The sequence below is a fragment of the Lolium rigidum genome, chromosome 6, assembly GCF_022539505.1.
Source record: "Lolium rigidum isolate FL_2022 chromosome 6, APGP_CSIRO_Lrig_0.1, whole genome shotgun sequence".
Lineage (NCBI taxonomy): Eukaryota > Viridiplantae > Streptophyta > Magnoliopsida > Poales > Poaceae > Lolium > Lolium rigidum.
In genome coordinates, this window is record NC_061513.1 from 19,415,216 (window position 1) to 19,440,836 (window position 25,621).

Sequence of the window (25,621 nt, forward strand, 5' to 3'; positions counted from 1 at the left end):
AAGGTGAGTGTCAAAAAAAAAAAGGATGAGGAGGTTTTGCACTTGCTTGAGCAATGTACTTACTCCAAGCACTCAGAAAAACACCTCCATATCTTCTACTCTAAGTGACCCTCAATGAGTAAATATCAACAACTTTAGATATTTTATTCAATTGTTTTCCACAATTCAGTTTATTAATTATTAAAACATAACCATATGAAAAACAAGGTCAAAGCGACACCTTTATGATGTACCAATAACTAAGACATTGTGTATTTTGTACTGAAAATAGTAAACATAAACGTTTCCTAACACAAAGCGCACAAACACGCTCTTTGTTATTGCATCCATCTGTCGAAGGGACTATCAAGGACTCTAACTCATGTGCTATGACTATATAACCATATTTTTATACTGACATATTGCAAAAATCTAAGGAGCTATGAATGTATTTCTCGAACTGATGCCCTCGCAACTAGTTTTGATAAAAAACAACATAGTTGTAAAACAATATGATACAACAAAAATCGAGGTATAAGTCAAACTTAACATGATAGATTTATTTTAAACTTCGCTAGTACAGTAATTAGCTAAAACAAGCGGAGAGAGAGCGTCTCGTGGCGGAAGAGAAAAATTCTGAATTGCCACAACATCATTATCCACTGTACATGTCTACATAGGAAAGTCAAAATAGATGGATCTGCCGCGTGTGTGACACGTGGAGCCGACAGGGACGCGCGCGCATGTGCACGTCGGTCGCCACCAATAGTACCGGCCACGACGCGGCGCCCGGCAGCCGGCCGGGTCGGCTCAATCCGGCTCGAGGGGGCGCCCCTGCCGTGCACCAGAAATATCCTCTTCTCGCGCGTACTCGACTCCCCTCCAGGCTCCAGCTCGACTCGAATCGCTCTATAAAATCCCACGCCTCTCAGCTCCTTCTCCCACTTCTCCCCTCCTCACTCCTCTAGCTAGTTTTCTCTTCAGAGAGCAAGTTCAATTTTCAAGTAGAGTAGTAAGAGCGTTTCTTCGTTCCAATCAAGATGGTAGAGAAGTGCGGTAGCGATGTAGGAGGAGAAATAATGGTGGTGGTAGCCCCAATCGCCGGAGACCACCCCCACCAGCTTCTTGGTGTTGTTTCTTGCCCGGCGCCGGTTGAGGTACTCCTGCAGGTTGCACCAGAGTCCACGGCCGGCAAGCAGGTGGCCACACAGCGCCCGCTGGTGGAAGGCTTCGCCGTGCTGGAGCCGCCGGTGGACGCGGAGGTGGCGGCGGAGAGGGCAGACGACGTGGCGGCGCTGCTCGCCGCCTTCGGCAACCACCTCCACGAGAGGACCGCACACCACCTGGGTACTGCCCCGCGCGCGACCGTTGTGCCCAATGTCGTACGACGATCGAGTGCATACGACGTGTTGCTACATATAGCAAAGCTCGATCATCCGTTTTTTTATATCTAAAGAAAAAAGCAAACCCAACATTTTGAAAATCATGTCGGACGGTTAAGACGAAAGCTTCTGATTTTTTTTTTTGACATTTTATTCACCCTTTTGCCAAATAGTGTTTCAGTCTTTTTTCTCAAGTGTCGGCCACTTTTGTGAAGTCTTTTATCTGTTTTTCATATTTTTTTTTGGATTTGTTCAAATTAATTCTTTTTGTGCAATTGCTCTTTATTTGATGGAATTGCATTTCATTGGGTCGGGTTGAACTTCAATGGTCGAAATACTAAATGAAACACTATTTTTTCAAAAGTGAAGCATTTTTCAGGCTCTACATCGAAATGATGCACGCAACTAAACGAATCAAAACTCGTAATTTTTTCATTGACATGCGCCCTAAGTACTTCCAAAATTTTGTAGTGTCTTACTGGTGTAGTACTTAGCATCTAAAAATACATGTCTTCTGCCTAGCTTTACTAATTTCCTCCCCTGTAAACAAGATTTAGAGATGGATCTCACTGAAAGAGAACTAACATGATCTTGGCTACCAATCTCCACCCAAAATATGATATTGCCCACCATTCTCGTAGTTTGTTTCCCCTCGACAAGCTGCTCCCTCTTTTGCTTTATTTTCATTGATTTATTGGTTAGCTACTTGGAGTTAACTAATCAAGAATTTGGTGAGAACCGCACAAATTAACATACTAAACTAGTTCCAGCTACCAACAGAATCTTGCATTTAAAAAATATAATCAATAAAATATACTCAATCTCAAACTGTAATATTTAACTAGAAAACAACTACACCGAAAAGATACCCCCATTTCACATGTTTATCATGCATATATGGATATATCTTCGAATATACATAGAAACACCATGTTTCAACAACCGTGCCACACACATTTTATCATCTACTACGAGTTTCCAACGCATGTTGCATGCATTGATCAGTGTATTTGAAAATTTGCAGGGTACCCGTACAACTTGGATTTCGATTTTAGCGTCTTGGCGCAGTTCCAGAATTTCTCCATCAACAACCTTGGAGACCCTTTCATCGAGAGCAACTATGGTGTCCACTCCAGGCAGTTCGAGGTAGCTGTGCTCGACTGGTTTGCCCGCCTCTGGGACCTCCAGCAAGACGAGTATTGGGGCTACATCACTAACTGCGGCACTGAAGGAAACCTTCATGGTCTGCTAGTCGGGTTAGTATCTATTTATGTTAATATGTCTCCATCTCGATTGGAACATATGAATGTCACGTGCACTATGGATTTATTTCATGTAAGAATTGGTACATGGTTATTTCATTTTGGTTTTGGCGACTATCCTTTTTTGGAAAAGGTTCTGTCTAATTATAGTTGAGTATATTATTCTTTGTTTGCTAGGAGAGAACTTTTTCCTGATGGGATTATATATGCGTCTCACGAGTCACACTACTCTATCTTCAAGGCAGCTAGGATGTATAGAGTTGAGTGTGTCAAGATCGACACTCTTGTTTCCGGAGAGATGAGTTGCATAGATTTTAAGTCCAAGTTACTACAAAATCCCGGAAAGCCCGCGATTGTCAATGTGAACATAGGTTACCATCTTACCTCCACCCACCAAGTAAAATTAATTTGGATAAACTTTCAAGTTTTTGCTTAAACTTTCTTGAGGTTCAACTCTGACATCCTTGTCTGCTTCTATCTCTTTCTCTTGCAGGGACTACAGTTAAGGGTGCAATAGACGACCTTGACAAGATTATAAGAACGCTTGAAAAATGTGGATTCAAAGATCGATTCTACATCCATTGTGATGGTGCTCTGGCTGGCCTTATGATGCCATTTATCAAACATGTGGGTCATGTTAATTTCAAGTATTCAAGATACTTAGCACGTGTGTCATAACAGTTTTTAACAAATCAACTAATTTACTATATTGTATTTTATTGTAGGCACCAAAGGTGACATTTAAGAAGCCTATCGGAAGCGTTAGTGTTTCCGGTCATAAGTTCATGGGATGCCCAGTACCATGTGGCGTGGTAATAACAAGGCTGGAACATGTGAAAGTGCTTTCTACCGACATTGAATACTTATCATCGAGAGATGCAACGATCATGGGTAGCCGCAATGGGCACGCACCTATGTTCCTATGGTACACACTAAACAAGAAGGGTTACAGAGGCATCCGTAAAGAAGTCCAGAAGTGCCTGAGAAACGCTCATTATCTCGCAAACCGTCTCAAGGATATGGGAGTAAGTGCGTACCTTAATGCGTTGAGCAACACCGTGGTGTTCGAGAGGCCATGGGATGAAGCATTCGTGCACAAGTGGCAGCTTGCCTGCGAGGGGAGCATCGCGCACGTGGTGGTGATGCCCAATGTCAGCGTAGAAAAGCTCGACGGCTTCGTGGAAGAGCTCGTCACTAAACGAAGCCCATGGCATGAAGGCAAAGAGTTTAGTGTACCATGCATTGCAAAAGACATAGGGGTCGAAAATTGCCTATGCGGCCAGCATAACAAGAAGTCAAGAATTGCGTAAGGTTTTGAAAGGCTTGGATAGCGACTATCAAATAGTTTTTAATGTCATAAATGATTGGTTTGGCTTTTGTAAATTGGAACTTGATGCATGTCGGTCTCCATCTTTTCGGCTGAACCATCTAAGAAGGCGACATGTGTTTAGCAATGTGGTGTTGACTGTTGATAGACTGTTTGGACTCGTGCTTGTTATTGTGTTTGTCCCTAGTTTCCGTTATCCATCTATGCCTCTTATTCACAATTATAATTTCTGTTCTAGGTTTACTTAAATTCAAACTTTATAAATTTTGAATATATATTTAGGAAAACATAATAATATCTACAACAAAAAATATATGGTATCAGAATTGCCATAAAGCATATTTTCAAATAATATATATTTGGTATAGGGATATCAATTTTTTTCTTATTTTCTTGATCAAACTTTGCAAAGTTTGACTTGAACTATACTAAAATACGAACTAAATAAAAGCAGAGGGAGTACTATTTTTTTACGAAACACTTTATTACTACCTAGCATGGTGTATGTTTGGTTTGTTGCACTGGATCTGGATGCCTATTAAACCGAATTTTACAAGTGACGACACGTGTTACAATTCTTTAAAAAATTATCATGTTAAACCTAGTTTAATTATACAGATGACGGGGGCTTGGAATTCGGAGTTTTGTTGTCACAAATGATTGATTTGGCTTTTATAAATTAGACCCCATTGCTTGGGAGGTGGCGTTTTGGCTCATAGGAGCATTTGCTCCCATTACACAAAATAATTAAAAAGTAATTTTAAAAATGTCAAAAAATTCTGACATAATTTTTTTGGTGTACATCGTGACATTCTTTGTTAGTGCACAAATTTTCATGGAGAAACAATATTTTATGTGGCATGTACAAAAAAGACAAAAAAATGTCCTGTACGTAGTCGTGTTATAGCATCAAAATTTGTCTTTTTTACAGGAGCCACAAATTTTTTTAGTTTCTTTTAAAAACTTGTGCACGAACATTAAATGTGTAGATGTACATGAAAAAATTTACTTTAGAATTTTTTGACACTTCGAAATGTAGATTCACATAGTGGAAGCAAATGCTCCTATGAGCCAAAGTGAATATCCCCCACTGCTTGCCACTATCCATCTTCTTTGTTGTGTATTGTCTATGATAGAGAAATTTAGTTATGTTTGTAATGTTGATAAACTAGCTGGTGTTTGTGATCAGTCTAGGATTGCTGTATCCATTATCCGCAACCTTTTGATTTTTTAATTGATTTAGATTTACTACAATATATATTATATAAATTCGGGGAATAAAAAAGGATTGAAGGGAGCATATGTTTTGTTGTGTTGCACGTGGAAGCCTATTAACCAATATTTACAGTGACAGTATGTAAAATGTTGAAAATGAGATCAATAATAAAAAAACTAGATCGACAGTAAATAGACAAAAAAAATGAGATGAGTAAAAAAAACAAAAAAAAATCTGAATTCCTTCATGGCAAAGGTAGCGGGTTACATGATGCTTCATGGTAAAGGTAAACGGCTCATTCCGGAAGAAAAGAAGAAAGAAGACGGAGAATCGGGGAAAGGAAGAAGAGAGCCGAGCGCCGGAGGCCAGAGAAGCTCCGCACGGCACGTCGTCAGTCGTCACCTCCTCCTCCTCCCAAATCGCATCGCATCGCATTCCCCGACGCGGCGCGCACCGCCCGTGGTGGTAGTCGAGGCTTTGTTCTTTCCTTCCTTCCTTCCCACATACCCCGCACACGCCTCATCACCGATGAAGATCACAGCGTTGCTGGTGCTCAAGTCCCCCGGCGACCCGGCTTCCGCCTCGTCGGCGGGCGGCGAGCAGCAGCAGCAGGCGGTGGTGCTAGCGAACGCGTCGGACGTGAGCCGCTTCGGCTTCTTCCAGCGGCCGGCCGCGCGCGAGTTCATCGTCTTCGTCGCCCGCACCGTCGCGCTCCGCACCGCCGCCGGCAGCCGCCAGACCGTTCAGCACGAAGGCACGCCTACTCTGCTCTACACCCGGCGCGTCCTACTCCCCTGTCGCGATATGTGGTCTGACTGACGCCTCTCTGAACCCTCGTCCGTGCTGCAGAGTACAAGGTGCATTGCTACAACCCGAGCGGCCTCTGCGCCGTCATCTTCACCGACGACCACTACCCCGTCAGAAGCGCCCACTCCCTCCTCATCAAGGTACCACCATCAGATTTTTGTGGCGCTGTGTGTCTCTGTCAAACGAGGTTCCCGTCCGTAACAGTGAATTCGGTTGCTCTGTTCCCGTAATAGTGAATTCACATGAGTTGTTTGGTTGTTCCATTCCTTTTGAGTTCCGCAGGTTCTCGAGGAGTACCAGAAGAACTTTGGAGAGTCATGGAGGACAGCGGAAGAGGATGCCACCCAGCCCTGGGAATATCTGGATGACGCCCTCACGAGATACCAGGTTCCGCTGTTAATAGCTCTCTCTTTCTCTGCATCTAGGAGAATGTGGCGCTCAGATGTCTTCAATTTACAGAGAAAGTAAATCATACTGCAGTAATATAAATTGGCTACACGCCCATTGTTTTGAAATGAACACTTACCTTGACATTTATTAAGAGGATTGACATAATACTGCCCAACTCACTGTTCATACGGCCCAGGCGCCAGTGCTGAATTAGTTGGAAATCAAATTAAAGACAAGACAACTAGTTCCCTTACTAGGTTTATTTCTTTTTATGCATTCGATGTATTGACATGGTTGGTGCCTCATTAGATCAACTTCATATGTTCATTTGGTGGAAAATATTGCCTGGAAAAACGTAAGTTCAACTATCTGGAACCAAAACTAACTTGCTCAAAGCTTAACACATTCTCTACTTAAAACTGTACAGAGGTTTGTCCATGAAAAGAGTCCAAACAACATCCGTGTATGCAGCCAAATGGTTTACCAGGGCATTTTTAATTTGAAATATCCTGAAGCATGGTTTGATACTCTGTTTGCTTTTTCGAAATATTTCTGTTGCAGGATCCTGCAGAGGCTGACAAGTTGCTAAAAATTCAGAGGGACTTGGATGAAACCAAGATTATTCTCGTAAGTAATGATATCACCTATGAACTACTGATGCTATTACCCATGTTCTTTTGGGTGCATTTGTAAGAAAAATCATGTGTATACTCAATTAATATTCATAATAGATTACGTTATTTATATCTGTTCCCTGTGAAAGAAAAACCATCATGGCACTTAGGCTACTCATAGTGGAGAGTAACATAAGATGGTATCATGCATAAGTTACTAGTCCATGTTATTACCTTCATAGTGGAAAGTAACTTAGAGGTGGTATCATGTAAAGTCTAATTTATTAATTTGTAGACTCATTTTGTTTTGGGGTGTGTAATGTTATGGTAACTTACCACCCTCTCTCTTTCTTCATTTATTGTTATGCCATGTCACCAAAATATCTTGGAGTGTGTGATGTTACTAGCTAAGTTACTCCCACTATGAGCAGTCTTAACACATGTTTTCCCTTTATTTTCTGAACTTGTTGAGTTTAAATTAGTCGGTATTGTGATACAAGTACAAATCCAGTGGACTTAATTCAACTTGCATGTGATGTGTGTTATGAATAATCTGGTCAAGTAGTGTACGCAGGTTCATGTGTTGAATATAGGTCGAAAACCTGGAAAAAGTTGACACATCACTGAGCTACAGCAGGGCTCCTTCTGGCTGTTAGATTAACATTGTCATGTCAAATTAGTTCCATGTATATTTGGTAGCTTCTCAATAGCTCTCAGAAATAATACAAAAGTCAAACACATGTAGGAGCTCAGTTTTATTGCTTCGGATGAATGTCTTATGTGTGACAAGTGTTTGGTGATTTTATTTATCTTTTGTAAAATACTAAAATGTCCGCTTTTCGGATATCCTCTTTTCTGCTTATTTAGTTTAGTTGTGTATGCCCAACAATGATTCTTGTCTCTTGAAACTAGTTAATGCTCGCTTCTATAATTTAGCCTGAAAAATAATTCACCCGTTTATTCATAATTTGAATCATTGCAGCACAAGACCATTGACAGCGTGCTGGAAAGAGGTGAACGGTTGGATAGCCTAGTAGCAAAGAGTTCAGACCTAAGTGCTGCTTCACAGGTATGGAAGTTCTCATTGGGTTACTGCGGTATGCCAATTTACAGATTCATGTTGCGTGCAGCGATTCTAGTTCAAGTGGACCCTATGTATGGCTTCCACAAATTATGTATGTAACTGCGCCATTCTAACTTGAACCAGTGCATGGAAAAAAGTATACTGTGACTGCCTTTCATCTGTTTACATAGAGAAGCAAATCCTTGTAAGTCGATGAATGAGCTCGTGTTCATGCTATCGTACTGATTGTTTCCAGTCGTTCCTCTGCAGATATTCTACAAGCAGGCTAAGAAAACCAACTCTTGCTGTACAATCCTGTAATAAAGTTCATCTTCCTAGGGCAGTGGTGGTATTGAGCTCAGCAGTGCCAAAGGCATCTCCGTTTACCGCTTCTTAATCCTGAGATGTATTGTCATAAAACATTACGTTGGTCTACACAGTGAATAGGTCTTAGTCCACAGGTTCTCGTGTGATTCTCTGCAAGTAATGCATAAGTATGGTCAGGGTGTTGTTATGAGTAGAGTTGTGTTTACTGCTGTGTTGAAGCTACTTGGTGCTGATGAACCTTTACGGCTGCCATATGTTACTAACTGATTATTACTTGCCGCATTCCCATAGCGATTAGTTAGTTGATATTGCGTTTTTCAATTTGCAGAAGAGTTAGCACGTTAACTTGCAGAGGAGTTAGGGGTTGTTTGGTTCCTAGCCCATTTTGCCAAGCCAAAGTTTGGCAATTTGGCATGTGTTTGATTTTTGCCACACTTTGAAGCTGCCACATTTTACTATTCATATGGCCTACCTATTATAGAGTGTATTTTTTTACCAACTTTTATCATACTTTGTGGCTTTCAAAATCCAAGCCACACTTTTGTCGCTGCCAAAGTTAGGTTTGGCAAAGTGTGGCTGGGAACCAAACAGGTCCTAAGTACATCAGCTTGCAAACTGATATCCCTAGAAATTTGCAGAAGAGTTAGCGATTGGTAAGCCCATTTGCTTGTGGAAGAGTACATCATCGGAGCATTAGATATCTGTCATCATCCAACAAATAAGCAGGTTGGATCACTGCATCACAATTTATGCCAAAAATCATCTTAGAAATTGCATAAATTTCAGTCCAAAATGATAGATAAAGCTGATGATAATTTCAGTACCATTACATTGTTCCAAAACTAAGCCATTCTTTGATTTCAGCTTTTATCCGAACCAGAGTATTGTTTACAGCTTTTATCCAAACCAGAATAATAACTTACGTAATTGGAAGGAAACGTGTAGTATCATGACGTGCGTGGCCCAATATTGGCTATTACGGAGTACTATTCAACTTGTTGATTCTGTTTTCTGTTTGGGTGGTGCTGAGCGTCCCCCGGGGGATCGGAAGCCCCGATCCCCCGCCTCCTACGTCCGACACGTGTCCTGGGACCACTCACGACTAGTCCACAGACGGAAACTCCACCAATCTCCCCAAAAAATGCAAGCCTTCGTCCCGTCTTCTCTCCACGCGTGGGCGGCCCCGTCACCATGACGACCCCGTTACCATGGGCGGCCCAGCTTGGCCCCTGACCGGCGTCCAGCTCCGGCGAGGGTTCGGCGAGGTCGGCCTCCACGCCCCCTTGCAGTAGACGACTCGCGCGGCCGCAGCATTTGTTGTCCAGCGAGGTAGCAGTGGCCATCCACCATGGTAGCAGTTGTCCTGCACCAAGGTAGCTTCGCCCCAATCGTCGCCGGAGAAGACCACCGGAACACTTGCAGCATCTCGGGCTCCCTCTGCCAGCACCTAGGACCGTCGGCAATCACATTGCTGACAACCGCTTGCAGCATCTTGCAAAATCGCTGGCCGCGCCGCTACTGATAGATGATAGCACCGCCGCCATTCCTTTGTAGCACCGCCGAGCGCCGCTCGCAGCAACGCTGGACGCCGGTCGGAGCAACGTTGGGCGCCGCTGGCAGCACCACCACTGATAGACGGTAGCATCGCCGGGCGCCTCGTAGCAACGACGCGCGCCGGACGTAGCACCGCTACGCGCCGTAGGTAGCAACGCCGCGCGCCCGTCGGAGCAGTGCCGGGCGCCGCTCGCAGCAACGCCGGGCGCCGGTCGGAGAACCACCGGGCGCCGCTCGCAGCAACGCCGCGCGCCGGTCGGAGAACCACCGGGCGCCGCTCGCAGCAAACGCCGGCTGCCTCTCCCAGCAGCTGCCTGGTTCGTAGCACCGCCCTGGCCGCTAGTAGCGACGAGGTCCGGGCGAGCACCTCCGCAGGGGCGTTGGCGGCGTTTGCCGGTTCGTAGTGCGAGAGACGCCGCCTGGAAGCACCGGTTCTCGCCGGAGGTAGGAGACAGAGAGGTCTCGCCGGACGTGCTCGAGGCCAGCGGCACGGCGAGCTCCAGGCCGGCAGCAGGGAGAGGCGCCTAGCACAGACGAGCTCAAGCTATGGTGGCAGAGAGTATCTGCGGCGTGGTGTGGGGACGAAATTGTGGTCTTATCCTCTCGATTGAGGTGGGAGGAGATGAGCTGTGCACGTGGTGTGCGGGACAGCTGCGCATGAAGAGATAAGGTGAAGGGAGAGGTCGACGTGGCTAGCTTCTATCCGCGCGATCGCCCCGATCGGACGACGCTCGATGCGGAGGAAGGCAACAACGGATCCCCCGGGGGAAGGAGAGCGTTTTCCTTTCTGTTTTCTGTTTTGGGGCTGGGATTCCATGTTTCCTTTCTCAGGTGCTTGTGGTGTCGGTATCAGTGGCGAATCCAGCCCATTTTGTTAGGGTGGGGCAGACCTTACTTAGCTGGGCTTTTGTATTTTTTTTATTTTTTTTTATATAAGACATATGGGCTGGGCCAAATCTTAGGGTGGGGCCAGCCCCACCCTTTCACCCTGTTGGCTCCGCCACTGGTCGGTATCCGTATAGTATTGTAGTCGCCTCGAACTAGTTCATGTCCAAATCGGAGAAACATGTACACTCTATCCGACTCATATGCCAGACTCAAGGAGCTGCTGGACCAGTTTGCGGATGCGACTGGTTTGACGATCAACTTCCACAAAAGCACCCTGGTCCCCATGCACGTCCCTGAGGCTGATTTGGTGGCGATCCAAGCTGCTCTCGTACTGTCGGGTTGAAGGCTTTCCTCGGACTTATCTTGGCTTGCCCCTCTCCCCGCGAGAAGCTCACCATGCTCCACTTCGCGCCTTTGATTGCCAAAGTGGACAAGTACCTATCCGGGTGGTGTGCTCTGCTCGCTCTCCGGTGGTGGGCGGGTGGTGCTTGCTCAATGCCGGTGCTCGATGCCCTCCCCACCTTTGCCATGGGGGCCCTCGACCGCCGCCCGCCTTACTCCGCGCCATTGACGCGCTCCGCCGGGCTTTCCTCCGGAACGTGCCTGGGGCGCGCGACCGGCGCCAAATGTCTCGTCGCTCGGGACGTGGTGTGCCGTCCCAGGGGGAGGGTGGCCTTGGGATCAAGTGCCTCGCCGTGAAAAATGAGTGTCTCGCAGCTCAAGCTTGTGCACCGTCTTCACTCCGACGTCCTCGCCCCGTGGCCCCGCCGGGCTTGGGTGTGGCCGCCGGCCATGTTGCTCCCGGCCAGCATTGGAAGCACCTCCGAGCGCTCATGCCGCTATACCGGAGCATTTCGGTGGCCAAGGTGGGAGACGGGCAGCGGGTGCCGTTCGGTTGGACAAGCCGGATTGGTGGGGAGGCCATTGGCAGCCGGTGGCCCATTCTCCTCTCGCATGCTCGCGTCGGGACGCCACGGTCGGCTCCGTGATCGCCGTCGGCGTTCGTCGACCGCCGGTCCCGAGGCCGACCGCCGCCGCCGAGCGCTCGCTCCCGGCCCTCCTCGCCCTGGTGGGTGAGGTCGCGCTCTCGGAGGCGACCGACACGCGCGAGCCGGTGCGGCTGCCGCAAGAAGGCCGGAGGCCCGGATGCCTCGGCGCTCGTACCGGCCGCGCACACGGGGCGGCGTCGACGACCCCGCCCACGACTTTGTGTGGAAGAACTTTGCGCCCTCCAAGGTGCGGTTCTTCGCCCGGTTGCTGTCCAAAGGGCGGGTGCGAGCCACGGCGTCGCCGCTCGCACAAGAACATCCCGGCGGTCGCCGAGCCGGCTGCCCCGTTTGCCATGCTCCTCCGGAGACGGCGAACCACATCTTCTTCGAGTGCCTCTTCGCGCGGCGGTTTTGGGGTGCTGTGGGCTTTCGGTCCCCGACGCCGCCGATGTCAAGCTCCTCCACGAGTAGGCCGCTCATGCCGCGGTGCCTCCGGACTCGCCTCGACGTTCACCCCGCTGTGCTTGTGGAACCTGTGGAAACATAGGAATGCCGTCGTCTTCCGTGAGCAGCAACCCCTGCCTCCCGCCGCTCGCTGCATCTCTGTCGGAGTGAGGCTCGTTTCGGCGAGCTAGACTACCCGGGGATCAAGAACTCGCGGAGGCAGCCTTGGCTGGGCTGCCTAACCGAGAACATCGCCTCCGTCCGATGTTCTCTCTCCCCTGTACCTCCTTTATCTGAAAAACTCCCCCTGTACAAACTCTTATGGCCTTGGGGCCAAGCAATATATACAAATATTCAGGTGGGGACTTTGTCCCCCCCGGTGACCATCAAAAAAAAAAAATATGCCAGACTCGAGAAAATCAATCGAGACAGTATATATGTCAAACTTTGTTATATTTCCCCGGCCCAGGCCAAGACCCGATCAATCAGCTATAATCGGAGGCGCAATCCAGAGGAAGAACACGTCGACAACCAGCAACATCGATCATGGAAGCCCCGTATGACGTGGTCCGTGAGATCCTCGTCCGCGTCAAGGACAAAACTACGCTCTTCCGCTGCGCCACCACCTGCAAGGGATGGTGCAGCCTCCTCGTCGCCGACACCTCCTTCCTCCGGCGCTGCTTGCCGCAGGACGACGCGCCGTCCCCCTTTTTCGGCTTCATCGCCCAGCGACACTGGTACGCGCCGTGCTTCGTCCCGGTGCCCCATCCGGTGTTAGCTCCCCGTCCGGTGTTGTATAATGGCCGCCGCTTTCTCGACTCATTCATCCCCGGCGTCCCTGCCGGCTATTTTGATAATGCGGTGCCTCTAACCTCGCGCCGCGGCTTACTCCTCGTGCGCCTCGAACCACACCATGTGGCCGACGATCCTGATTCGAGCAGCGTGCTCATGGCCGTGTGTAACCCGCTCGCCGCCACGGTCCAGGAGCTCCCTCGTCTAGAGCATTATTGGGATTTCCAGGAGGGCAATGAAGTGACCGGTTTCGCCCTACTTACCGATGCCGACTGTTCTTCCAGCTCCAACGGCACCGGCGGGGTGCGGCGGCCGCCCGACTTCTTCAAGGTGCTAATCATTACCATCGACCATAGCCGTAGGCGCTACAATCTCCACACCTTCTCGTCAGCCGGCGAGTCGGGATGGAACACGTGCTCCGGTGTCCACGGCATCTCCGCGATGCTCAGGCAACGCGATGCCGTCGTGCTCCGTGGTGCGGCACACTGGCTCTTGTCCGGCGCGACAGGAACCTACACGCTAGATGTGAGCGCCGGCCATCTCTCCTCTAAAAAAATGATGGGCGTAACAGTCTATAGCTTTTGTAGAAAATACTGTGGCAAGTCATACCTTACCGTCAACGGTGAGGGGAACCTTACGGTGCTCCGTCTACGGAAGAACGGTCGATGGTTAGAGATCTGGACATCGCATGACAACGGGAGATCCTTTCAAGCTTCGACACTCGTGCTACAACAATCAGATCGGCGGAAGAATGGATATACTCACGTGTACACTTGCTTGGGAGAGAAGGGCGGCATGATGCTCGTCAAGGTCAACAATAGACACGTCTACATGGTCGATATCAAGACAGGGGTGATGTGGGAGGTCCCGGATTGGCCAAGCAGTAATGCTCTCAACCGTAGAAAGATTGTGCCCTTTGAGATAGATTGGCCAGCCTTTTTTGCTTCTAGACTTGCATATGTTGTGTGTTAAGATCTTCTAGCTGGATTTAGCTGACATGACGTGCAGTGCATGCAAGCTCATCTATAGGACATACATAGGTTAGATAAACCTTGATAATTGATACGTGTTAGTGAGGTGCCACGTCCCACCTGCTTCTGAGCCCAATTGGCGGCCCATCTCTCATCAACCGTCGAATGGTGGATCGAGTTGGTTTCTCAATCTTTTGGTTAATTAGGTGGGTTGATTATTAAGCACAAGTGTATACTTCTTTTTCTCTTCCGTTGAAACCTTTTTCTTTGCCAAAATTCCACCAATCTAAACCCAAAATAATAAAAATTACAAGTACGTCTTTGGACCACCTAACGATGACTACAGCCACTGACACAAGCCGAAGACGTGCCGCCATCCTGATCCCTCCATCACCGGATCCAGGCAAAGCTTATCCGTTGGAACCTGGCATAACCTGATAGATGCTTTGATTATCTATAACGCGAGGCGATAGCGTTTTTTCTGATAACCATGGGCGCAAAATACGTAGGAACTTACACCATGCACACGTTTGTATTATTCGCTCCAACTCTCATCAGAAGCAGATTATTATTTTCTTACAGCTTTTATCCGAACCAGGGTACTATTCAACTTGTTGACTCTGTTTTCGGTTTTGGGGCTGTGAGTGGGATTCCATGTTCCCCCTCTCTCATGTCCCAGTGGTGTCGGCCTCCAAGTATGAAAAAATCATACCGGTATCTGTATAATATTGTAGTCGCCTCCAACAAATTCATGTCCAAATCGGAGAAACGGGTACTCATATACCAGCAGACTCGAGAAAATTAATCGAGATAGTATATACAATGTCAAACTGTGTTACCCCGGCCCAGGCCAAGACCCAATCGATCAGCTGTAATCGGAAGATCAATTCACAGAAAGAACACGCCGACCACCAACATCATGGAAGCTCCGTATGACGTGGTCCGTGAGATCCTCGTCCGCGTCAAGGACGTGACTACGCTCTTCCGCTGCGCCACCACCTGCAAGGGATGGTGCAGCCTCCTCGTCGCCGACAGCTCCTTCCTCCATCGCTGCTTGCCGGAGCACGTGCCATCTCCTTTCTCCGGCTTCTTTGCTCAGCGGTACTCGGTGACGCCTGCGCCGTACTTCGTCCCGGCACCCCATCCAGTGTTAGGTGTTAGCCCGGCCCCGTCGGGTGTTATCTCTACTACTTAAAAAAGGGGAAGTGGTTCCGTCGTCAGGCCTACTAGGAAGCATTGGCACGGCGGCACGCCGTGCCCGTCGGGTTATCATGTGTAGATTAATAAAATCCACATATTACCTTCGAAGGTACCATGGTAAAACTACGACTGGAAAAATATGTCAGAGAATAAAGAAAAGGGAAAAAATAAATTACTGCTAGAGAATTACTATAAAAGAAATACAAACTGTAAAGGAGGTACCTTGGGGTAACTACCGATGGGACATTACAGCCGGGAAGCTATCTCAAAAAGTTACCGTCGAAGAGTAAAAGGAGAGAAACAAAAAATGTTCGAAGACTGTTGTAGAATTTCTCATCATCGAGAACGTACCGTGGGGTAACTACCAGTAGAAAGTTACGGGCGGACAGTTATCTCTAGAAGTTAACGTCACAAAATAAAAGGAGAGACGTGTAAAAAAATGTTTTCAAACAAAGGGCGACGCGGTAGCCGCTGATTGGTAGAAAATGATGGCTCTCTAATGCCCACCCAGTGGAGCTTTGTGAGCTAGATATCTATATATATTCACACCGGTACATAGTATATATGTATACACCGGTTACACGATATATTATGCCCGATGTGTATTTTTGGTGTGTAGTAACACGCGAAGTTTACAGCCTGGCGGGAAATTATGCACCCTTGAAAAGTGAGAGTATGGAAACCGCGTAGAGAAACTACGGGTAGAAAGTTGTGTCAGAACATACTGTCTAACGGAAAATTTACGGTTGATATCCGACATCAAACTACGGCAATAAAATTGCGCAATCTCAAAGACTTGTGGTAGGGTAAGTACCACTTGAAATTTAGGTCCCGGAAATTTTTGCCAGAAAATGACCATCGAGTAATTAAAAAGAGTTGGGAAAAAATACTATCGTAGATGTACGCTAATTGCCGTCGGAAACTTACGGCCGAAAATGTGTATTGAATCGAGTTGTGTTAAATATTACGGCCAAAAAGTTATGCCAGAAGATTTCTTTCAAGTAATTTAAAAAGAGAGCTAAAAATATGTCATCTATAAATTATGGCTATAAAGGTATTTTCAGAATTCCCACCAAGAAGTTTTAAAAGAAGGGGCCTAAAAACGCCATTGCAGATGTAGGTAACTTTTTGTTTGAGAGGTATAGGTAGGTAGCTACAGCCAGAAAATTTCTGATGGAAAATTGTTGTGTCTAAAACTATGATTCAAAACTCTCAAAAGAGGAAAATAAGAAAATAAAAATATATTGTAGCATATGCCACATGTTAGAGATTGATTGGAAGGAAGTGGGTATCTACAGTGCATGAAAGTGAAGCACTCTCCTTCAAGCAAAAGGGTTCAACTTTAATATACCCAATTTCTATTACGTGCCTGAGCTCGCTGTTGTCTTACGCGGTGCTCATCCGCGGCACACGTTGGATCAAGATCAGACGATGGACTGGCTTTCTAGCGGGGACCACACGCACGTGCCTTATCTGGTTCACTCCTTCCTCATCCCCACCACCGGCATATCCGAAAGAAATTCCCCACCTAGATCTTCTCTCCCTATGAACTCGAACCGAGCAGCTGAAGGAGAGTGATTGGGGCCCCAATCGGGTGAATCGCGAGCTCGGCGGAGATGGGACGTGATGCGCTGGTGGTGGGGACCGGCGGACCGACGGCGCCCGCGCTCCCGAGTCGATGGCGACGGCCATGGTCTTGGCGCGGCTATGCGGAAGAGAGGAACGAGCAGCGCTGATGCTCCTGCGGCGAATGGCGGCTGCCATGGAGGGTGTGGTGGTGGTTGCAGTTGTGAATCGAGAAACGGCAACGGTGGATCAGGTTGCGTTGACTTCGAGCGCGAGGTAAAGGACTTCGTTGATGTTCCCATTCAGCTTTCCCACGTCCCTCTAGGCACCATCGTGCGTGGTCTATTTCTGGAGATGTGTTTTCTTTTCTTCCAAGATCCGATCCTGATTTGCATTGGAAACTCCAAGTGAAACTCCGCTGATTTGTTTGGGATTGTTCTCTGCCTCCATTATTTTTTATTGTCCCAGCTGTATTTGATTCAGATAATTTATGGGTCTAATGCATATTGGTGATATAGTTCTTTTTTTACTTTCAGATCAATAGGAGGATCTAAATTATGTTCCAGCATGTAATTTTTGCAGACTAATTTTTTGCCACTTAACTTTTTTTACTTCCAAATCAGTAAATGGATGCAAATTATTGTTCCTGGATGTAATTTCTTTCATTTTCCTACATCCACCTCTGCCATCTTTTCGTTTTTTACATCCTTAATTGGAATTACAAGCACCAATATTTTTTTCCGTGGATGTAATTTTTGGTGTATCTGCATGTATTTTTTTTCCTATTTTTAGATCCACTACTGTAAATTTTACATCTCAATCACAAATACGAGCATCTTTTTTTATTTTTCTACATACACCGCTGCTATTTTTACATCCCTAATTCGAATCATAACTAGCTGGTATGAGTCGTTTGGGGGATGTAATTTTTACAACGGACCAAAGGGTGAAATTAATTAGGATGTACTTTATTAATTTTAATATGTACTTACGGTTCGTAAATTACAAAGCTAGCTGCAGAGGTGACGAGCTGAAGGAAAGAAAAGCTCCTGCCGGTTTCACACAGTGGGAACGCGTATTTTTCCACTTTTGGTAAGGTGTCGCTTTCAGCCATGGTCCACATACTATTTTAGGGGAGGGCACTCCGGTAGACTAACCGGTGCTATAGCACCGTGTAGCAACGTCCTTTAATATCTATACCTAATAATAAAGGAGCTAAGGTTTCTGCCAAAAAGTTTCGTCAACGCTTTTTTTTGGACCGTTTTACCCTCCCACCAAAGCACATATAACGCACAATGCCACCGTGTGTACCGGTTCGTTCTTTTTTTTTTCCTCACACATCGGTCCACCTCCCGAGAGATCCAATCTGGCCTTGTTTTTCTCTATTTCTTCCCTCACCCGACCGAAAATTTACCTTACCCGAGTCCCGACTAGGCACAACACCTCTTCTTTCCTTCTAAGAGCCTTTAAATATGGATCGATCCCTGCATCAAATCGATCCGTAATCCAGATCGAAATCGCCGAGAAACTCCTTCAAGCAGCCTAGATCTGGACGGAATCAAAATTGGCACCTCTCCTCGATCGAACAGCAAGATCGGAGGGGCCAGGAAGGGGATCGCTAGCGTTTGTCCCTGCTGATTACGGCTGGCCTGCCTCGCTCCGGGCTCGAGCTCTTGTCGGCCGCGGAGAAGAACAGGGGAAGATCGGCCCTAGGGGGAGAGAAGCTGAGATCGACCTCTCCGATGTATCTTCCCATGGCGGAGAAGAGGTGGTGGGACAGCGTGGCGGCAGTGTTTTCGATCTGGCATGCCGCCTCTAAGAGCAGCACCCAGCGCCCCAGCCTCTGGTCCTGTGTGTTGACTCCGCGCGCAGCCTTGGCAGAATCTCCTTCGGAGCGTCGCCCCCGAGAGCAGCAGCTCAGCGCCACAGCCTCTGGTCTGGTGTGTTACTTCCACGCGCATGATTGGTAGAACGGCCTCCTCGAGTGTGTCGTCTCCGTGCGCAACCGCGCGGAGTGGCAGATCATTGCCCAGCAGCAGCTCGTGTGTGCTAGGCTGCTAGCAGGGAGTAGCCTTCTTCTTTTCAGAAAGACGAGCAGCAGCTAGCTATCTCTTGGGTGCTAGCCTGCTTTCATGGTAATTTGACGAGGTGAAGTTATCGTTCAGATTTGGCCACCTTCTTGTCCACGAAATCAAACTGTAGCACCAGCACCTTATATTGCTATATCGCTTCCCTGCAGGCACTTTGCTTTTTATAACAGGGAGACAAGCTGGAACTGGATCAAAATCTCTGGGCGAGCGAGAGTTTCTTGATGTTGCACTCATTATGTGAAATTGGAGAAACATAGTATCTACATGATGAATTTTACGAACAGTGGTTTTCCAATAAGACATGATCTGCTAAAAAACAGTACATACAACTATAGGAACATACATGTGATTGCATTGGCAGCAATATATGCAGATCATCTGGTTGAGTATAAAAAATTGAAGGAGTACTGCTCTTAATTTGAAGGTTAGTGATGTTTATGATTTGTTTTGGTCCTCATCAGAAAGGATAGAATCATGCAATATCAAGAAAAATTTGTAATGTTTTTATTGCTCGGTTAGAATAGTAATGGTTATGATGCTTTTGTGAGAACATTCATATATGCAAGATTGCATCAACCGGTGCAAGATTCACCATTATTACGAATCTACGTAATTACAAATCGAGAAGCCTTTTGAGTATTTGTTTCTCCCGGTGCAACGCACGGGCACTTCTGCTAGTATAGTATATATACGTCGTCCGTTTCGTCGCACTTCGTCGCTCCCTTCTGCGTCATTGCATTTTTGCATTTTAGTCCCTCCCGATTTGGAAATTCAACCAAAGTCCAATAATCCAATCCGATCCTGTCGGCGCCCCTGCCCTTCGATCCCCTCATCTCTCTCTCTCTCTCGCGGACGTTCGCCGGACTCTGACGCCATCGCCCCTGCGGCGGCCGGCCTCCACCGCATGAGCGTCGCCGCACACACGCCTCCTCGCCCTCGCCGATGATGCCTCCTACGCCGCCTCCTGTTCCCCATCCTTGGGAACGCCGCCTGCCTCCTCCGCGACGCGCCGCCGCCCCGAACGCACGGCGTCCTCGACTGGATCGATGGACGAGGCGCTGTCTCCTCCCACCGATTCGTCCGTTGTGCGCTCCACGGCTGCTGCGCAGGCTTGGCGCAGCTCCGAATCGTCAGCGCCCGCTCGATTTCGTCATTCGCGCGCCTCTCTTCGGCGCCCCTACATCCCGCCGATCTGAGATGACGAAGGAGGGAGGAAGGCGTGACCTGTTTGCTGCTGCTGCTACTTGAGGACTCCACAGAAAGGGCAACTAGAGAAGAAGAGAAGGTGAACATAAGAGAAATGCCTGAGCTCATCAGAATTTGTCAAGTTAAAACCAAATTGATGAGCTGCACCAGTAAAATCTGCATATTATATATCACTAGATATCACTTAGAATCATCGGAAGTTGTTTCTATTTTGATTGCTACAAATTTAGAATTGCTTTTTCGTTTATATATATGAAGGATAAATCTGTATGTATAGGTTGGTTCAGTAGCTGCCCAAGAGCATGGACAATGTGCTCCAACTGTGCTTTGGTCGAAAAACATCTACTAAACCTTAAATAATTGTGATTTTAGGCTAACATTGTGGTTTCTGAATTGATTTTTGTATTGATGAGATCTGAATTAGCATTACTTGGACGAGCTTATAAGATAGTACTTCTGGAAATTATGATTCTTTTTCACCTGGTATATTTACTCATGAACCAAGTTGTGCTATGTGCCCCATAGTTTTTGTTAGAAATATAAATACAAAGATATATGTTTCTCCTACATATGCTCTTATATAAAGTTATATATTTCTAGCTAACTCAGCCATTTATTTATATTTCAGTATCAGTTTTAATAATATTAATGATTTGTTTATCCTATATAGAACAATAATATTTACAAGTAGTCCATGGTCACACATTTTGCAGAAGCTAGACCCACAACACGGTCTCCTCTAGGTAATGGTGATGCCAAGCTTTGGTTATTCTGTTTTTCAAAGAGTTCAGTTCATATTTAGGAACTATGGTATATTAATTCTAACTTGGTTTCGATTGTTTTGGACCGACTACCATGGAGTTACTTGCATTGTGTGTCTGCTGTTGTGGGTACTCCAATTTGTTGTTGACATATGGCTAGCTACTGTTGTCTGCTGGTTATAATTGTGCATCCAAATTTTTGTAAAAGCGGTTTTATCTTGGTTAAAACTTAAAGGGTCAGGGTCGATGCCAATCCTCTGGACAGACTCTATGCACAAGCAGGGTAGGTGCACTCTGAGGGTACGCCGAGACCAGGGGATCATGTCATAGAACCATCATGGCGCACACGGTTTGATTCTCATGGTGATGCTTACAATGTGATGATGCTGACCGCCCATTGGTTAGGATGATACTTTCAGCTTCATTTGCATTTTTTACTTAGTTTCCCCTTTAATTTTGGTACTCTTGCAGTACACTTGTCTTTTAAGCACTGTGTTATGCATTTTTTTTCAGTGGGAGAAAACAGTTGAACTTGTCATTCCTGCTTTCTAACTTCATTTGCGTGAGGAGATAAAGTTACTATAAGTTTGTGTATTTGTGAATCCTTGCACAGAACCTGCCGAGGAAGAGGAAAATGCAAAGTTGGAGGAGAAGAACAAGGATGCTGATCATGTAATGCTGCTTTGCATGTTGTTTCAGTTAGATTCAATTATTGATTTGCATTAATTTATCTCTGATGATTTTATCGTTTGTTTGCATTAATTCAGGATAAGGTGGGATCATGGTTTAGCAACCCAGGAGCTGGTGGCAGAGTTAGCAAGTATCTTACAACTTGGACAGCTGGTTCTTCTGATGCCACTGGAAATGCCACTTCAGCAAATGGTTCAAGCAAGAAGAGAAAAGGGAAGGTGTTGATCATAGTATTTCAATTCCCCTTAAAGCTCACAGAATGTAGGTAGTTAAGGCCTCTCCGCGATCTACTTTCATTAGTCAGAACACAAGTGACATGTTTCTGTGCGCCATCATGATCTATTTTGAGATATGGTACATCAGTACTAGATTCAACATTTGGGAGGTAATTTTCTCGCTTTCATAGTTTTACCTTATATTTTGTATAACCAGTTCTTCGAAAACTTGAAAATATGATCTACTCAAGCTGAAAGCATGTACATATAGCCTACTTTTGGCAGCTATTTCTTTCCCGCTGATTATTGTCAGGAAGTAATACAATATTTCTACTGTATTTTTAGTGCTTGTGCCACTTTGGGTCAAAACTTATTTTTATTAGAATTGTTTGCTTGCCACTGAATTCAGTTTACTCAACAAATTGTACAAGAAAGTGTTTCATAAATTTTACTTGGTATGCTGCTCTCTTTTAGCAATTACTTGAATTTTAGTTAGAGGCCACATAAACTGTCTTCAATTTAATTTTCAGTGTCATTTGGTGTACTCAAACTGAAACACCTCCAGGACAGGTGCTTTTCAATACTGTCATGAACATACTTTATTCTCCGCATAAGCACATGATAAAGTTCGTACTATGTTTGGTGCCATCGATGGTTTGTGACAGAGGTTACGAAATATTGCATGGCAATACTTTCCACTATTACTGGTTTTCATCTGTCGCCTGCTATTTTTCATGGCTACAAATTTAATAACTTGTACCGCTACAATGTAGGAGGTTGATGTTTTCTATGGATATGAATGCTCGCGGTGCTGCTGAACCTGAATCTTCTTAAAAATATGTTACCTTTGAACCTGTCATAGAGCCAGACAATATTGCTCCTTTACTGTGCATATATGAACTTGATCATTTACATGGTGTGTTTGTTGTCTTTAATCTTGATCTGCAATAAGCTACGGTTTCATTGAAATGTCTTGACATGTCAATTGTTTCTAGACAAGTGCTATCAATATTTTCTGCATTCATGAAAATTCTGGCAATATACTTTGGTCCATATAGGCTAAGTATCCATTTTTTTCTCATTGCCTTCATTTGTTCATTTTGCTTCAGACTATTGTGGCAGCAGGTACAATACCGATGCTTCAGACTATTCTACAAAGTTAACTTTCATCACCATACACAGGTATGCACAGTCGGTTATCATCTTCTTATGCTTGGATGCTGAGTCATGTAATCAGGTTGATGCATCAGGTACAAGTTCAAAGTTAAATGCATCAAGCAAGCAATCGGTTCAATTATATAGTGTTGTTAACATTACGTACATATAATTTGGCTTCAATTATTAAGTTTAAAGTTAAATGCATCAAGCAAGCAATCGGTTCAATTATATAGTGTTGTTAACATTACGTACATATAATTTGGCTGCAATTATTAAGTTTTTTTTGTTATGAACTTTTCAAGTTCATGAAGTTGGAGATATCAGAGACATCAAATAATCTTACTACACATGGTCGAAGAACAAGGAGTCTGCTGGCCCCACCGTAACGGGATTCATTAGACACAAGAACTATTTTTGGTATAAAGCATGAACATGATATTGCAGATTTAGCTTTCATTTTTATTTTGGAGCAAATTGCTTGCACATAACCTTTCTGGATGGTGTTCTTTAAAAGTAACAGATGCTTTTCTTGATTATTTCAAACAGAAGGAACAAAATAAATGCCATCATATTGCAATTTCTGTAAGTTATTACAAAAATGTTAATTGTGCAATCAAAGTACATATGTTACAGTCGGATCAAAATTTATTTTACTCTGCCTGGGGATAGAAATCTGAAACCTTAAGTCATGTGAACCTAAGTATAGCTTGTGCCTAAATCCTTCTACTTTTGGAAACTATATGTTGTTAAATATGGTAAGCACTAATGAGGACAAGCTTGATTTAGGCTGCTGGCCAACCTGGGTGGCGATGAGCGGCGGAAGAAGGGGAGAAACACACTGTGATGAAGGTGAGTGTCAAGCTTCTCCATCTCCATGTAAATGGATGACCTCCACGGCGAGAGATGCGGTCAGGGGATGAATGTTTTAAGGAAAATGACCCGGACTATGGGTTCGTACCATCCATGCGCTATAGTTAAATCTGTACATCCTAAGAAATGTGCAGACCACAATGAAATTGGAGAAGTTTAAGGAGGAGGTCAATTTAGTTAATTGAGTTTTGTTTATTTTTCTCAGTGTACACCATTTATTTTAGTTTCTTCTTGTCATAAATATGTCTTTTGTGGTCGTCGAAGAATAGTGAGGGACAAACATTGCCAATGCACTATATGTATCTTTATTATTTATGAAATAATTTTTTAAGGCATTCAATAAGATATTAGTATACGATCATCTCTTGTGGCAGGTCAGTCATTTGTAACTAAATACGATTCACATCATCCCTAACACTATGTAAGAACCATTTTAAGTCAGGATAAAGAGAGATGACATATTTTTAAAGCTGCAATTATAGGGAGGTGTGGAGAGAAATATGGATAAAGAGAGATGACATATTTTTAAAGCTGCAATTATAGGGAGGTGTGGAGAGAAATATGACGTAGTCAAGCGGATACTCCCTCCGTACGGATTAAATGGACGCGGGTGAGTATCATTTTAAGCTAGCATCATTCAGAAACATGGTACAGATCGCGTCGATTAAAAACGTACTGAGGTAGTACAAGACAATTGTTCAGGACATTAATATGAATAGTTGGCCCACAATTTTAAAATTAGAACAGTTATTTGATAAGTGTGTATATATTTTAATCCCGTAGCAACGCACGGGCATTCAACTAGTATCTCTCAAACGTTTGTGGAATCGATGGTTTGCCTCCCATCGTTTGTGTGTTAATAAATAAGCCAAGAGGCAACGGTTACATAGCAATTACAGGAGCGATCAAGGGGAGGCAATTAACGGCAATTAACGATCGCTACATCATCGTGATCGACTCGATCATGGCACAACGGGCAGATCGCTAATTGCCTTCTTAATGGGCCTAATTACTACTTGCCATCTATACCAGATTAGCCTTATAAGATTGGCATATTTCGGTTTACACATATGGCAGGAGTATATTTCCTAACATCCCCCCTTAATCAAAACTTGTACAAGTTTAGATTACGTCTAAATTTTTCTAACTCCCTAAAAGCTAAAGCCTTCGTGAAACCATCTGCAACTTGATCATGCGTTGAGATGAACCTTATGTCGAGAAGTTTTCGTGCAACTCTTTCTCTAACAAAATGAAAATCAATTTCAATGTGTTTGGTTCTTGCATGAAAGATGGGATTTGCGGATAAGTATGTTGCACCCATATTGTCACACCACAGGCATGGTACGTCCTTGATTTTAATGCCCAGTTCCTTGAGAAGAGTTTCTACCCATATGACTTCTGCTGTTGCATTTGCTAGCGACTTGTATTCGGCCTCTGTACTTGATCTTGACACGGTTTGTTGCTTCTTAGCACTCCATGATATGAGATTTGGTCCAAGGTATATAGCAAAGCCGCCTGTGGACCTTCTGTCATCAATGCAACCTGTCCAGTCTGCATATGAAAAAGCACTAATCAAGGTAGACATGGATTTCTTGAATGTAAGTCCTATGGTGAGAGTGTCTTTGATGTATCGTAAGATTCTCTTAACGGCTGTCCAATGTACTGTGGTGGGAGCATGTAAGTACTGACACACCTTATTAACTGAGAAGGAAATATCAGGTCGAGTTAATGTCAAATACTGTAAGGCACCTACCACACTCCTATACCTGGTGCTATCTTCTGGACCAAGAGCTTCTCCTTCATGGGCGGACAATTTTTCTGATGTAGATAAAGGCGTAGGAGATGACTTACAGTTTTTCA

General features: G+C 45.3%; 2 protein-coding genes and 1 long non-coding RNA gene across 4 annotated transcripts; all 3 read left to right on the plus strand.

Moving 5' to 3' along the window:
* The first annotated feature begins 1,019 nt into the window (after window positions 1-1,019).
* Window positions 1,020-4,102, plus strand: LOC124662243 (serine decarboxylase 1-like). Its single transcript, XM_047200102.1, has 5 exons — window positions 1,020-1,326; window positions 2,386-2,617; window positions 2,801-2,994; window positions 3,117-3,250; window positions 3,349-4,102. Exons 1-5 carry the CDS (start codon window positions 1,020-1,022, stop codon window positions 3,931-3,933), a joined length of 1,452 nt encoding a protein of 483 aa, XP_047056058.1. The 3' UTR covers window positions 3,934-4,102.
* A 1,592-nt stretch (window positions 4,103-5,694) lies between these two features.
* On the plus strand, window positions 5,695-8,649 carry LOC124666637 (VAMP-like protein YKT61). Its single transcript, XM_047203977.1, has 6 exons — window positions 5,695-5,920; window positions 6,016-6,113; window positions 6,256-6,360; window positions 6,925-6,990; window positions 7,960-8,046; window positions 8,311-8,649. The coding sequence occupies exons 1-6, from the start codon at window positions 5,695-5,697 to the stop codon at window positions 8,359-8,361; spliced, it is 633 nt and encodes a 210-aa protein (XP_047059933.1). The 3' UTR covers window positions 8,362-8,649.
* An 11,340-nt stretch (window positions 8,650-19,989) lies between these two features.
* Window positions 19,990-24,096, plus strand: LOC124668477. 2 transcript variants are annotated; one of them, XR_006991710.1, is made up of 4 exons: window positions 19,990-20,216; window positions 20,738-21,500; window positions 21,596-22,915; window positions 23,678-24,096. It is a non-coding gene; the product is annotated as an uncharacterized LOC124668477 (long non-coding RNA). The 2 variants fall into 2 exon arrangements; XR_006991709.1 differs by having other exon boundaries at window positions 19,990-21,500.
* Window positions 24,097-25,621: the final 1,525 nt, after the last annotated feature.